This window comes from Malania oleifera, chromosome 12 (assembly GCF_029873635.1).
Source record: "Malania oleifera isolate guangnan ecotype guangnan chromosome 12, ASM2987363v1, whole genome shotgun sequence".
Classification (NCBI taxonomy): domain Eukaryota; kingdom Viridiplantae; phylum Streptophyta; class Magnoliopsida; order Santalales; family Ximeniaceae; genus Malania; species Malania oleifera.
Genome location: NC_080428.1, coordinates 70,178,339 through 70,195,022, shown reverse-complemented (window position 1 = coordinate 70,195,022; position 16,684 = coordinate 70,178,339). Strand labels below are relative to the sequence as shown.

The 16,684-nt window shown below is 32.3% G+C and overlaps 1 protein-coding gene across 3 annotated transcripts in view; it reads left to right on the top strand.

Annotated features, from left to right (window-relative positions):
• Positions 1-3,879, top strand: part of LOC131144579 (uncharacterized) — a 35,329-nt gene extending 31,450 nt beyond the window's left edge. For all 3 annotated transcript variants that reach the window (XM_058093296.1, XM_058093297.1, XM_058093295.1), the window contains 5 exons: positions 131-345; positions 440-573; positions 668-1,026; positions 1,118-1,221; positions 3,514-3,879. In XM_058093296.1, coding sequence (XP_057949279.1) covers positions 131-345; positions 440-573; positions 668-1,026; positions 1,118-1,221; positions 3,514-3,584 — 883 coding nt within the window. In that variant the 3' untranslated portion in view covers positions 3,585-3,879. The remainder of the gene's footprint in view (positions 1-130; positions 346-439; positions 574-667; positions 1,027-1,117; positions 1,222-3,513) is intronic.
• Positions 3,880-16,684: the final 12,805 nt, after the last annotated feature.

Below are 16,684 nucleotides of genomic sequence, written 5' to 3'. Positions count from 1 at the left end.
CTGCCCTATGCAAATATTTCCGCATTTATTTGAAGGGATTGATTAAAATGCAAAGCATCGACAACTGAAGTTTTTGGGATATTAAACTGTTTTGTTCTCATGAATTCAATTCAAAAATTTCCAATGGCAGGAGAGGTGAAGAACATTCTTTTATTCTGAAACCGGCAACTTCGTTGTGGAAGAATATCAAGGCAGATAGTGAAAGAAGTTCTCAATCACCACATTTGATGCCTGGAAATGCAGCATCAAGCTTGCATCTTCCCTCCAAGATTGTTGGAGGAAAGGGAACTGCTTCAACCACTGATCACTATGCAGTTGTAGTATCATGTCGGTGTAATTTCACTGGTATATATATTGCCTTATTCTCAATGAGTCAAATGATGTACTTTCAGGAATTTATTGTTTTCTAATGCTTACTATTTCTTACATGTTAATGTAGAATCACGATTGTTTTTCAAGAAGCCAACAAGCTGGCGACCACGCCTGTCAAGAGATCTTATGATCTCTGTTGCATCTGAAATGTCTCGACAGTCTCTTGGACCCAATGGAGGAGTTTCTCAGCTTCCGGTTCAGGTTAAATATGAATCAGTTACCAGTTTTAATCCTGTCCTTTTTTTCCTCTCTATTCTGCTCCTAATCTTTTCGTCTGACTTGCTCAAATTATCAGGTGCTAACTCTTCAGGCTTCAAATTTGACATCTGAAGATCTAACTTTAACAGTTCTTGCTCCAGCATCGTTTAACTCTCCTCCTTCAATTTTGTCCCTGAATCCTTCACCCTCAACACCACCAAGCTCATTTATTGGGTTTTCAGAGTTCACAGGAAAAGTGGGTGGTGAGAGACATGGAACAGCAATGCAGAGGCTGAACTCAGTGCCTCCAACACCAGGAAAAACTCTGAAGCAGAACAGTGAAGCTGGAGTTCGACCCGCGTCCTTGAAAGATCCAGCTGTTCCCATCCCCGATGTGATTCCAAGTACTGATTTAGGTTGTACGCATTTGTGGTTGCACAGTAGAGTTCCACTGGGGTAATGCATCACTTTATTTTTGTTATTGCTCTTCTTCTTCTTCAATTTAGGATTTTACACAGATGATTGTGATTTTCTATGGTTTTATCAGATGCGTTCCTTCTCGTTCTACTACCACTATCAAGCTTGAGCTGCTCCCACTGACTGATGGCATAATCACACTTGACACTTTGCAGATTGATGTTAAAGAGAAAGGTGCTCATCTGCCCATGCCCGTTTTAGTTATTTATTTATTCCACATTCTTGAAATCATCTGAACAACAACAACAGCAAGTCTTAAGTTCCACGAGGTGGGGTTGGCTGCATAAATCCTTTTCCGCCAATTCACACAATCAAAGACATTTTTCTCCACCAGCTTATGAGCTATTAAATCCTCATTTTCTCATTCCATGTTATTTTAGGTCTACCCTACCTCTTCTATGACCAGCAATGATGTAGCTCATCCTCAGAGATGCACTATTTGGTTTGCATTTCAAATGCCCAAACCATCTCAACCGCTCCTCCCTTATCTTATCCTCTATTGGAGCTTGGTGGCTGGTGCTATGCCTAGCTTATTGCGAATATGTTAATTCCTTTCTTTTAATGTTCCACTGATCCACCTTTACATTATCATTTGGAAACTTTTACTTTTCAGATACTTTCTTCATTGTTGCCCAACTTTCTGATCCATAAAGCATTGGCTGGTCTTATAGGTGTCCTATAGAACTTTCCTTTTAATTTTAGGTGTATTCTACGATCACACAGCATGCCAAAGCACTCCCCCATTTTGTTCAACCCACTTTAACTCTATTTATTAGATCCTCTTTCAATTTCTCCTTTTGCTTGTATAATATATCTAGGATATCGAAATCTACTAGTGCTATTTATTTCTTGACCATCGATATTCCTCATCAATCACTAAAGCGAAAAGATAAGGACTCATAGTAGAACCTTGGTATACAACTATTGTGATTGAAAATTTTCTACTCTCCTCTTGCAGTCCTAATGCTAATCGTTACTGTATTATACAATATCCTTAATGACATCTGTATTCCTAGTTACCTATTGTATACTTTTTTTTTCCCTACAAACTACAATAGAACTTCTTTTCTATCACAGGCTTTCTCTAGGTCAATAAAAACTATATCCAAATCCCTTTTCTTTTTCTTGAACTTTTTCACTAATTTTATCTAGAGATAAATAGCTTCTATTGTTGATCTCTCAAGCATAAATCAAATTGAACCTTTGATAGTCTTGTTTCTAATCATATTGTTTGTTCAATTTCTATTTCGCTCAATTTCATTGTATGACTAAGTTTAATTCTACGATAGTTATTACAATTTTGAATATCCCGTTTGTTTTATTCATGTATTAATGAGTTTTCCTTCATTCATCTAACATTTTCTTGGTTTTCATAATAATGTTGAATAGATTAGTTAGCCATATACTTTCATGATCCCCTAGGCATTTCCACAAACTTCAATTGGGATGCCATCTGTGCTATATATTTCCCAATTTTCATCTTTTCTAAAGTCATTTTAACTTTAGTAACTCTAATTTTGTGAATAAATCTCAGGTTTTAGTATTTTCTCCATTTGTTAATTCTAAGTTTAAGCTTTCAATTTGATTTTTATGAACTTATTAAAGTATCTTCACCACCTCTCTTTTGTGTCTACTTCTTTAACCAAGACCTTATTATATATGTATCTATCCCCTTCGTTTGTGTCTAGTCTAACATATAAATTATTAAAAGTTCTATGTTTCATTTCAATAATGGCCTTTCTTACTTCTTTTTTGCCTTTATATTTTCAATCCATGCTCATACGATTTTTCCATTTTTCTTTTGTTTTTACGGGTTTTTGGACATCTTGATCGTACTACCAACTTTCTTTCATTGCCCAAGAATCTTCCTCTAGATTCTCTTGAAATCTCTTTTGCTTTTTTTTCATTGGAGCAAGCCATCCTATTCCACTGGGTGTTTGCATCTATCTTATACCTTATTGTCAAATCACGCTTTGATTTATGTTGTTCTCTCTCGTTCATTTTTTAGTGGATGTATCTAATGCTAAAGTTCTATCTTATTTAGACGAACTTTCACCTGGGATGACTTTACAATCCTTATATGATAAACGATCTCACCTCCTACTTGGGGAAAAAAATCTGTTTGGCTTTTATTTTGTCAATTCTGTAAGATTATTAAGTGTTCTTCTCTTTTTCTTGAAGTAGGCATTTATTATAACAAGATCGGGAAAATCTAAAGTCATATCACTAGGGTTATTTTTGTCTCAATGCCTGTGTTCTCCATGCACCTTCACACACCTTTTATTGTCCTTCCCAATATGCCCGTTCAAATCAGATCGTATGAATGTTTTTGAGACCTTGATATCCCTTATATAATACTATTCATATCTTTCCAAAATTGTCTTGGAAGTCATGTGAAATGGATCAATATTTGCAGTATAGTTAATCTGAAAAGTGATCTGTACAATATATCTTCTGTTATGCCAGGTCTTACATATGTTCCTGACCACTCGCTGAAGATAAATGCAACCTCGAGCATCTCTACTGGGATAATTTAGGATGGACAAAAGTTCTAATTTGTGTGTCTGGTTTCTTTCTTTTCAAAGATTTCATTGTTAGTCATCCAGGGCATTGGGCTACGTGCAGCTTCGCTAATGAAGTTTCAACGTGTATGCTCTCTCTCTCTCTCTCTCTCTCTCTCTATGTGAATGAGCATGTCATATTTACTTATATATATAATAGCCTGTGTTTGATACTCAATAGCCTCATGTGTTGTAAACCGTTGGACTGGAATGGAAAATTGTCACACCTTACAGTGGGAAAGAATCAAAATTATACCTCTTTATACTCCGATCTGAATTGTGCAATGTATCATAACGGTGAATAAAAACGGAGGACTCAATTGACGCTTGTTGATACGTGGGGATAATTATCGTGCCTTAACTGCATGTTTGGTAAATAGGAGTGAAATGGAATTGAATTTATCATTTAATTTTCGTGCTCTCTATTTAAATTTTTATTCAATTCCATTTCATTCTATAAATCAAAATTCATCCAAAACCCCTCTTTGACCCTTTTTTGCTTCTTCATTTTCATACATTATCGGTTTCTAACTATTAAATGCTCTTTTCCTTTTCTTAAGCTGTACTTGCGAGCATGACGTGGAATTAATTTATATGTAGATGTGGACAAAATTTAATATAATTTTATATTATATTTATTTAAATCGTACAAATTCAAAAGTTTTGGACTCCAAACACGCCAATATTGAATGAGAGACTTTGATTTTATTAGCTGTATTCAATTTAATACCATTTTTTTTAAAAACCTTTATTCAGTTTATTATTTTGTATATTATTAAATTATTTGCGTGGTTTAAAGAGTAAGATAAAAACGAAGGGGGAGTACATGACTACATATTTTGGCGGAAAGGGGAGGCCCCTAGCAAGTGTGCCCTGCGCAAGGGATTTTATTTTTATTTTTAGCTTTTAAAATAACTATAAAACGTCGTATTATTTTTAAATTATATATATATATATATTTCAGCTTGAAACTTAAAAACATTAGAGAAAGGCTATGACGTGAGTTTTTTACTTTTTTTTGTTTCGTGTTTAGTTGTCTTAAGAGTAATATTATCAAAATTGACAAATCATTAGGATATGATGCTTTTAAATTTTAATAATATTAAAAAAGACTTATTTTTAATATGAATTTAGATAGAGAGAAAATATAATGAAATATATATATTTTATTTTTTTTCTTTTGTTCAAACAACTTACATATAATGAACAATGAAAATGTGTTATTTGTGTAATTATTTAAAAATTGAAAAAAGGAAACCTTTTTTTAGAAAGAATAGTTTTAATATTTTTTTAAAAAATTTATTTTATTATCAATTTTTGTAAATAAAATTCGAAAATTTTTTTATACTTTAATTTAAAAATATTTTTAAACAAGTTTGTGGGTATTTAAAAACTTGAAAGTTAAAAAAATAATAAAATTTCACAACTAAATAACTACTTAGTCTTCCTTCCCTATAAATCATAGCTTCGTTAATGATCATCCAAAAAAAAAAGGTAGTCCGGTGCACCAAGCTCCTGTGCATGCGTAGTCTGGGGAAGGGACGGATCACAGTAGGTCTATAGTAGTATGCAACCTTATCTTACATTTTTGTAAGAGGCTATTTTTACGCCTCGAACTCGTGACCTTCAAGTCACACGGCGACAATCTTACCATCGTGCCTAAACTCTCCTTCTATTTTTAAAAGAGAGATGAAACATTAGAATTTCCCAAGAGATCACCCATCCTAGTAATCCAAACACGCTTAATTATGGAGTTCTGATGCGATTCGGTACATTAGTGTTGGTATGATCACACCCGTTAACGATCATCCAAGCACATATAAATAAAAAAGGTTGTCAAGAGTTTTAGGGTTATTAAGTTCACATGTCATTTTTTTTTTTTTGTTAAGAAAATATTAGGTAAATTAGGTATACATTGAACTCAAAATAATTTCTCTCTTTATACATATACATATTTATATATATATATATATAACTGTTAAATTAATTAAAATATATATACTTTATAGAATGACGTTATATTTGATGTATACATCCATTGTACCTTGTAATTTCTGGAGTGAGCGTTCATCCAATAAGATTCATAATTGTGATGATGGAAGAACCATTACTTCAATTATTACACTATAATATATATTAGCATGCCAACGGCTGTGGGTCCTCAGTTAAGGTGCATTGCTAATTTGCATGCAATCAAAAGGTTCACCCCCTCTTTTATTATGAAGCAGAAACGCAAATGATGGGATTGCCTTTCCGCACACAATTTACAAAACTATTGGGAATTATTTGGCATGTCCCCCCACACACCAACCCTTAAGCATTGACTATACTTTTTGGCATCCTCTCTCTCTCTCTCTCTCTCTCTCTCTCTCTCTCCTCAGTTGCAAGCACTGTCCCTGGCTCCCTCCCTATGTGAAAGTCAGAGCAGCAAATTCCCTCAAAGACCAAATGTAGCCTCATTAATTGCATGTTCCTCCCTTTGATACAATATATGAAAGCAAAATATTTATAGATTAGTATTTGTTTGACCTAACAAAACTCAGTCTTTGATGTTAATTAAGTTCATTTCCAAAATTTTACAAGCTTCCATATATAAACCTTTCTTACACAAAAAATAAATTAGAATATGTTCGTATGAACAAAGCATGATGTGTCTATTAATTAAGGGCTTACCAAATTCATTAATAATAAAATACTATTTTTTTTATAAATAAAGATTTAACTTACATATAAAATTTTAATTAATCTAGAAAATTCATTTTGAGTAAAGCGACTCTAGATTTTATTTCAATCACGGGCAAATAAATGTTAAAATAATTTTTTTTAATAACTCGGGAACTCCAACCACTATCGTGCCACTTTGAACACTACAGTGCAACGCCAAATCTGGGGATGAAAGCTGCCCGTCCATTGATGCACCCTGGATAATTCACCGACATAATACCTCAAGGTGGAATCGAATCTGTGACCTTAGGGTCACCAATAATAAATGTTACATGACTTATTTCATTAGATTGTATTTTAAGATATATATTTTTATATATGAGATTTCACTAATTTTAACTAATATTGAATATTAGCTAACATCACCATGTAAAGTGTTCTCCAATATTTATACTTCTATTGACAAATTTAATTTATTTTTCGACATTGTTTTGGCTGACTACATATTTTGTATTTTTGTTTTTGTATATGTATGATCCACATTATTATTATTTTTTAATATTACTTATTCTAATACTTCATGTCACATACTATATATGCAAGATTCAACATAAAAAGAATCAAAGAAAAATCATTATTCAAATATGCAATATCAACTTAAACAAACTCACTCCCATAGTCCTTACTTAAAAATGCATCATTTTTCATTATCACAATTTTATTATTGTTTTAAAAAGTAAGCTAAGAAGAACAAAATTGTTGATTTTACAAATTTTTAAGATTCTAATTTTATATTTGGAAGCATGAATTTCAGACATTGAGGTGTAATTTGGTACACATTCGCATTGCACTTCTTATAGAATCTTACTTTTATTTTGATTTTTTTCGGATCTCATCTTCAAATTTAATATGACAATACACAAAGTTTGGGATTATATTATTTCATAGGGTCACAAACATATACATGAATATTAGTTAATTATAGAATTGAATCACTTGTAATTATTTTTTTCATATATAAATTAAATTCATTAAACAAGAGTTAAGTTCGAACCTAATAGTAGATGTTTTCTACAAGCATGTCAACTCCAATTCCTATTTCTTCTACTTAGTCGTATCCTTGTATACTTGTCCTATGAAAATAATCTCGAGCCACATAGATTGCCCTTCTTTAACCTTTTTTTTTTTTTTTTTTTTCATATTTAGCATTTTTAGCAAATAGTTGTCAGCCTTAATGGCTACATGAGTTTAATTGTCTTGTTTTGATAATAACAACTCATTAGTGGTTTTAGGTGAACTTATCTTTACATAATAAGTTATGGTAAGTCAAATTCAAATGCAAAGATTAAGCAATTTCTTAATAGGTTAGACATAATTAAAAAGGGGGAGATTGTTAGCCTTGGTGACTACATAATCATGTTTTATATGTTTTGATGATATTAACTTATATGTTATTCTTAGTGCATTCCATATTTGTAGATCATGTTTAGTACAGGTTCCAGTGTCAAATGTATGAAGTACTGGATCAAAGGCAAAGATCAGACCGAGTAGACGTCAAGTAGGAAAGATCAAAAGGACACTCATTCGGAAAGACCCAAGCACAACCAAAGGAAACTTATTGTATAATTATATGTAATGGGGGTGTGTTTGAGGTAGTATTCTTTGTAACTCTTGCAGTTTAGCTTCTCGCGTGATTTATGAGTAAGAGTTGAGCAATAATGCACTTGCGTACTATGACACATGAGTTCATAGGATTTCACCAAAGTCACAAACTTAACATACATGGTTTTCAAAGTTAAAACAAGAGTTTCTCAAAAATATCCTATACTCAAATATATTTTCATAAGATATCAAATGAGCCTTCAAATTTGGTTTCATAAACAAGATATCTTATATTCAAGGGAAAACTCATTTGGACTAGTATGAATCTTCATTATACTTAATATAATTCATATACTTTTGTCCAAAAATATTCTAAGTCATAAAAAGACTTTTTGGTATGAAAAAACAAAGCAATCATCGACTAATGCAGTGCATTCGTCGACTAATAAAACCAATAGCCTAAATTGAGTTTTTGCCCAGGCCACTCGTCGACGAATAGCATAGACTCATCGACAAAAGACATGATTCGTCAACGATTAGGGTAGACTCATCGACAATTCATATTGGGACCTGAACACCAATGACTAGTTCTCGAGCCAATCAAAAGGGGATCTCCCCCAACGATTAGATAATGGTTAGAATGGTTCCTTGGCTATAAATACAAGTCCATAGACTTGATTAAACAAGCTTTTGAGGGTTTACAAGTTTTTAGTGAAAAACACTCTTAAACATCAACTCTAAGCATTTTGCATCTTAGTTCATATTCATAAGTGTTCATTCTCTCTTGCTCTCTAATCTTATATGAATCATTCCTTGAGGGAAGAGTGTGAGGTTTGAATTGTATGTGATATTAGCTTAATTGAGGAGCATCATCTTGTAATTCATCTTCTTTTTGTAAAGGTTCTTTGTGAACCAATTGGTGAAGGTTCTTGGTGAACCAAACTTGCAAGGCTTCTTGGTGAACCTTGCAGCTTTTGGTGAGTGTGGTAGGGATTTGTTCCCGAGTTGCAAGGCTTCTCCACCGGTGAAGGAGTTCCTTAGTGGATTGTGGAATCCTTGAGTTGGTCTCAAGGCGTGGACGTAGCCTTGGTGTCGAACCACATTAAAATATCTGTGTCAAACTTTCTCCCCCTATACTCTTTATTATTTGTCTTATGCTTGATTTACATTCAATATATTGTGATATAATTGCTTGAATCTTGCCAAGAATCTTATTTTGTAGAGAAAGCCAACAATACGTGAAAGAGTCCATTCACCCCCCTCTAGACTATACTCCCGGGCTGACAAATGTTAAGTGGTCTTAGTATTGTGAACTTTAATATACTTGGTTCTGGTTGAGTCAAAACCATTTTTATGTACCTAAAGATTCAATTAAATCAAGTATAATTTCACAAGGACAAGTTTAAATCATATTAGTGTTATAATATTTTACAAACTTTGTCCTAGTTAGGTTTAAAACCTTAGTTCAGTTATACACCTATCAAATTTCCTAAACACCTTTCGGTATTAGGGGCATAATTTTTGTTAGAAATATCCAAAAAGGACGATCTTGGTATCAGAGTGGGGCGCTTGAATTTTTCGGGGTAAAATCCAAAGCGTAAAGATCAAATAAATTATTTGGTGAACACCTCTTCCCAAGGACAATCTGTGACTAGACCACCAATGCGCAACGACTCCAACTTCCTGACATGGAAAAATCGAATGACTATGAACACATGATCTTCAAGTGTGAAAAGTCATCACAAAGGGAGATTATATCTTCAAAAATAAAGATTGGGAACCAAAAGAAATTGAAGAGATGTTAAGCACAGAAATAAGGTTAGTAGAACTCAGTTTTAAAGCAAAATATTTTATTTTTTGTGCTTTAAATGATATTGAACATAGTCGTATTTGCGGATGTGGAACTGCAAAAGAAATGTGGTTTTGCTTCAAAACACCTATGAAGAGCCTAAGAAAGAAATAGATGTTACCTTAGATTCATTTAGTAATACTCACCAAGACACATTAGGAGAAGCACACTCTTACTTCGTGGCGAATAAACAAGAGGAAATTAATTCGGATGATGATGATGAATATATTCCTTCATATGATGAAGTAGTAAATAATTGTGCTAAATTATTTGAAGAATTAATTTTGGTAAAGAAGAAGAGCAAAAATTTTGAGAAAGAGTTTGCTTTGTTTAAACATAGGGAATTCTCATTGAAAGAATTAAATGATTCTTTTAAAAAGAAGAATGAGGAGCTTGTTTTAAATTTTCAAAAAGAACAAGTCAAAACAGAAAACTTGGATGAAAAATTGTCAAAATGCAAAGGAAAAGAACCTTGTCTTTGTTCCACCTTAAAAGATGAAAATGCCTCCCTTAAAAGGGAAAATGAGAAGTTTAGTGAAAAATCTTAAAAAGACCAGGAATTTTTTCAAAAAGAAGTAGGAAATTTGAAAAATCAAATTGCAAATATTTTAAAAGAGAATACTCTATTGAAAAAGAAAAATGAAGATCATGGTAAAATCATAAGAGGAAAAGAAAACTCAAATAAATCTTTGGGAGTTAAAAGAAATATTGTTTCCAAAAAGAATTTCAAATCCTCTTATAAATCACATGGTTATACCTCAACGAGCAAAAATGATGCAAATAAGTCAAAACCCTTACACACAAACAAAGTCTATTTATATTGTGAAAGAAAGGGTCACATACGATATTTTTACCCTTACAGAGGTGTTAGAGGCAAAGAAAGGAAAATGGAATCGGTTGTTAAGAACACCAACCCCTTGGGACCCAAGGAAGAATGGGTACCAAAAGGAAACACATAATTTTTGAACCATTGCCTCCTTAAAACCTAGGATTAGAAAATAGGATTTAGGTAGACTTAACTATGCCTAGGTAAAAAGAAAAAGGGAATATGATGACTTAGTTAGAGCTCAAAGTAGAAAATCCTAGATTTTGCATTATAAATTGTTTGATTATTATTTTGGGAACTTTAGAGATTCATGCCAATATTGATGAGTTCAAAATATAAAACCAATATGATGCTTTTATTATATCTCTATTGTTGGTTTATTTCTAGTTGAAAGTATTGACTATTGTTTATGGGATGAAATAACACGTGCTCAAAACTTATTCTTTAGGAATAAAATTTATGAGTAGTAAATTGAAAAACCTTGTTTTTCTTATGTAAATTACTAAGGTTTTGAATATAAAGGTTCAAAAGCATGCTATGATAGGTAAATCCATCTCTTATGGAAAAGAGATGTGTTCCTTAGTCACTTAATCTGCTTTGATGATATATGCTTAGTTTGGATACATAATTAAAATATTTAAGCATAGCATAACCTATCCCATACATGAAGTTGAATTTTCATAAAGTGAATCACACCAACAAGTGGTAACACCACCATGGAAACTAATCTTAAGGTGGAGAAATTTTTTTCTTTGTACCTCTCTTTTTGATGATGATGAAAGGGGGAGAAGTTTTATGGTGTTATGTATGTGGGGTAAAATGCATGTGGTAGTATGAAAATTCAATTTGCATCTTGTTTTATTTTGAATGAACTTTCTATTTTATAGATTGCATGTTAAAGCTCCACTAGATATGAAATAACTAGTTAAATGTTATTATACCTTATATGCATATAGTAAGGGGGAGCAAATGTTAGTTTTATTTGAAAATATGCATAAATTGAGGGGGAGCTTTAAAATATACCCTATAGAGAATACTAATGGTTTGCCATCATCAAAAAGAGGGAACTTAGTGGCTACATGAGCTTAATTGTCTTGTTTTGATGATAACAACCCATTAGTGGTTTTAGGTGAATTTATCTTTGCATAATAAGCTACGGTAAGTCAAACTCAAATGCAAAAATTAAATAAATTCGTAATAAGTTAGACATCATCAAAAAGAGGGAAATTATTAGCCTTGGTGGCTACATAATCATGTTTTATATGTTTTGATGATATTAACCTATATGTTTCCTAGTGCATTCTATCTTTGCAGATCATTTTTAGTATAGATTCTAGTGTCAAATGTATGAAGTACTGGATCAAAGGCAAGGATCGGACCGAGTAGACATTAAGTAGAAAAGATTAAAAGGACACTCACTCGAAAGGACCCAAGCACAGACAAAGGAAGCTTATTATATAATTATATGTAATGGGGTGTATTTGAGGTAGTATTCTTTGTAACTCTTGCGGTTTTGCTTCTCGCATGATTTATGAGTAACAGTTGAGTAATAATGCACTTGCATACTAAGACACATGAGTTCATAAGATTTCATCTAAGTTACAAACTCAATATACATGGCTTTCAAAGTTAAAACAAGAGTTTGTCAAAAATATCCTACACTCAAATATATTTTCATAAGATATCAAATAAGCCTTCAAATTTGTTTTCATATACAAGATGTAACGACTCCAAAAATATTTAGACAGGATTAGTGTAATAATCCTAAAAATAAATAATAATAATAATAATAATAATAATAATAATAATTAATATTAATTAATTAATTAATAATAATTATTATTAATTAAATAATATAATACAATATAATAATATATTAATATAACATAATATAAGATAATAATATAATATTATATATATATATTTATATATTTATATATATATGGTTATAAGGATCAGGAAGAATCTCTTACAAGATATATAGCCCCCCTCATTTCGTGTCTCTCTCCACTCTCTCTCGAAATTCTCTCTCTCTCTCTCTCTCTCTCTCTCTCACACACACACACACACACACACACAATTTCTCTTCCATTTCTCGGCCAAATTGAAGAACATACATCATTCCCGGGTTCCAACTCCGCTCTCCAAGGATTTAACCGGAGATTTCATCATTCGCATGCTACGGCACCACTTCAGGGTTAAGGTAAGTAGGTTAAATTATGTCATATTTTATTTTAAAATTATGTCCGATTAAATTTGATTACGTGAATTAATCATATCTATATTATTTAAATACATGCCGAGTTCAATTAAACCACGAGGATTGGATTATATCGGGGCTTTTAAATATATTGGAATTAAATTAAATATATGAGATTGATCACATGAAATTATAATTATTATACAAATTATGTGACATGAATTTATTTTATTTTATTACATATTTGAGTAAGTTTGGGATTTTTGTGGTATTATATTTATTATATGTTTTATTGTGAATTTTACGGTATTTTATTTTTTTTGTGTTTGATTGGGAAAATGATCAAATTATTATACTGTTTAATTGCATAAATTGTATTATATGTTTTAAGAATCCTGATGGCTGCAGTTACAGATGAATATTAGTACAGTTACACTGTTGTGAAAGTTTTGGTGGTGGATAATGGATTTGGCCTGAGGTATGAGTATGAGTATGAGTATGAGAATGAGTATGAATGTGATAGACAAATCCCACTTACAGACATGATATTTGACTTAGTCTGGTCGTTTGGTCGGCTAATTAGTTAAGTCCAATTTTCGGACCGCACAACCTGGTCATGGGGGTAAACATGACCTGCATAGGTCAAAATGAGTTCTTTTATACATATTTATATATTTATGTGATTGTGGACAATTAATAGGTTTAAGTGATGTTTTAGAGAAGAGTTCGTATATTTAATTATATATGTGACCTACGGTTTATAAATGCAGTTTTTATTAAAGTAAAATTATTAAATGTATTTTTGTACTATCAAACTCATTTTAGTCACACACTAATAATACTCTAATCCTTATTAAGAGGTGTCTTACCTAATTATTTTCATATATTTCAGATACCTTGAGGAACCTAACCGAAATCAGAGTAACGTAGCGGAAGCGTGGGGGATAGAAGAGTTATTTAGAATAGATATTAAATTAATTATGTTCTTATTGTTTTAAAATTTTAGGGATGTTAATTTTGATATTGGAAATATTGTTGTAATAAAAGGTTTTTAATACTCTGGTAAATATATTTAAGGTCTTCCGCTATATAGAATTCTCTGGTCATCCCACAAGATATCTTGTATTCAAGGGGAAACTCATTTGGATAAGTATAAATCTTCATTAGACTTAATATATTTCATATACTTTTGTCCAAGAATGTTCTAAGTCATAAAAAGACTTTTGGTATGAAAAAACTAAGCAATTGTTGACTAATGTAGTGCATTCGTCGACTAATAAAACCAGTAGCCTAAATTGAGTTTCTGCCCAGGCCACTAGTTGAGGAATGGCATAGACTCGTTAACGAATGGGCATGACTTGTTGACGAATGAGTATTGACTCGTCGACGAATTTTTCCAGTAGCCAAAACTACTTTTCAGTCAGGTGACTCGTCGACGAAAAGGCATGATTCATCGACGACTCGGGATGACTCGTCGACAATTAGGGTAGACTCATCAATGATTCATATCAGATCCTAAACACCAATGACTAGAAAACTGCTAGTTTTCGAGCCAATCAAAGGGGGATCTCCCCCAACGGTTAGATAATGGTTAGAATGGCTCTTTGGCTATAAATACATGTCTATAGACTTGATTAAACAAGTTTTTGAGGGTTTACAAGTTTTTAGTAAAAAAAACTCTTAAACATCAACCCTAAGCACTTTGCATCTTAGTTCATATTCATAAGTGCTCATTCTCTCTTACTTTCTAATCTTGTGTGAATCATTCCTTGAGAGAATAGTGGGAGGTTTGAATTGTATGTGATATTAGCTCAATTGAGGAGCATTATCTTGTAATTCATCTTCTTCTCTTTGTGAATCAATTGGTGAAGGTTCTTGGTGAACCGAACTTGTAAGACTTCTTGGTGAACCTTGCGGCTCTTCGTGAGCGTGGTAGGGATTTGTTCCCGAGTTGTAAGACTTTTCTGCCAGTGAAAGAGTTCCTTAGTGGATTATGGAATCCTTGAGTTGGTCTCAAGGTGGGGATGTAGGCTTGGTACCAAACCACATTAAAATACCGGTGTTAACCTTTCTCTTCTTATATTCTTTATTATTTGTCTTGTGCTTGATTTACAATCGATATATTGTGATATAATTGCTTGAATTTTGTCAAGAATTTTATTTTGTAGAGAAAGTTGATAATACGTGAAAGAGTCCATTCACCCCTCCTCTAGATTATACTCCTGGGTTGACAAGTGGTATCGGAGCATACCACACACTAACAATAGTGTTCACTAGTTTAAATAAGAATTATAATTTTATTAATTAAATTCTTGAACAAATAGAAAAACAATGCAATTGGCCTATGAATCATGTTATATATAAATAGATTTTCTAAAGTTTCATATGAGTGACCTAATGTAAAGCCTCTACCAATGTAAAACTCAATCACGCGTCAAAGCCTCCTATTACTTTATTGACATTAAGACACCGACCTTATTTTTGGGGGCGTAGACTTTTATGTAAATTTGGACTCAAACTCGTTTATGAAGCTAAATAACCCGAGTTTGAGTTCAAATTTCAAACTCGTCAACAAAACGAGTCGAACTCGAATTGAGTTGACTTATTAGATGAGCTCAACTAGCTGAGTTATACTTGATTTGTCAAGTTCACGAGCAAACTTGTTTACTAGCTTGTTCACTAGCCTGTTACAAGTTCACAAACCAACTTGATATTAATCTCATTAAATGTTTTACTTTAGAACTTTAAAATATTTTTTCCTCAAATTATTTTTATTAATTATTATTCAAATTTAACTAATTTAGTGGCTCGATCCATTTATTAATTTGAAATGACTTTTAGTTAAGTCAAGTTTGAGGTTGGGTTTGAGCTTTTGAGTTGCACTCGAGGTTAACTCATTTATTAATATGAAATAAACTTTAACCAAGTCAAATCGAACGACAAATTTTAAGTTCAAGCTAAACTCAAATACTCTTTCAAGTAATCAAGACGAGTTCGAGCTAGCCAAAACTCCACTCAGGCTGGCTCGTTTAATTTGCAGCTCTAATTAAGTTTTGTTCAAATCTACATACCTTCGTATCCAAAATCAAAATTCATACTTAAAAACACTACTTAAAATATATAAAACAATAAATTGTAGGCTCAATTTCTCTATTAATAATAGCGTAAAAAAATATTTACAAAGAAAATATACGAAAAGAAAAGAAAAGGGGTAGGATAAATTAAACCAATGAAACTCTAAATTTAATACAAAGTAAAATGCTTTAGGTCATTGACATATTAAGGTGATAGCAACCGAGTCTATGCATCTTCCTTTCTTATGTTGTCATATACACATGTGATACCATAGTCAGAAATAACATTTCTTATTAATATAAGGTTTTTTTTTTTTTTAAATAATTTTTTCCTTTTGAATAGTCATAAATAAAAACTAGTTAATAAGCTGGCCTTGCGGTGCAGCTTATATTTGACTTTTTCATTCTTAGGTAAGACATTTGACTTTTCTCCTTGCCGGCCAGTTCTTAGTTAATTAATTGCCTCGATTGTCTTGAACAGTCGAACTATTCTCCATCTTTATCTTCCGTCATCACTGGCATGCATCTGGAATTCCGCCGCCACCCTACCCCTCTAGAAAATCTTCACCGCAAGACCTTTTCAGCCTCACTGCACCTATTGAAATCTTCTCTCTCTCTCTCTCTCTAATGTGATATATACGCATAAATCCTACTGCAGAGTGCAGATCGAACCCCCATGCACGATGTAAAGGTCAGCCCTCCTCATTCCTCTCTAATTTTCTTATTAGCATTTCTCAATTCTTATATATAAAATCTGATCAAACCCAGTCAATTATTTTACAAAGCCAACGCAGAGAGGTTTCACATTTTCATCACACCTTGTATATAAATTCAGCATGCTGCCCAAACCCCATCACCCTC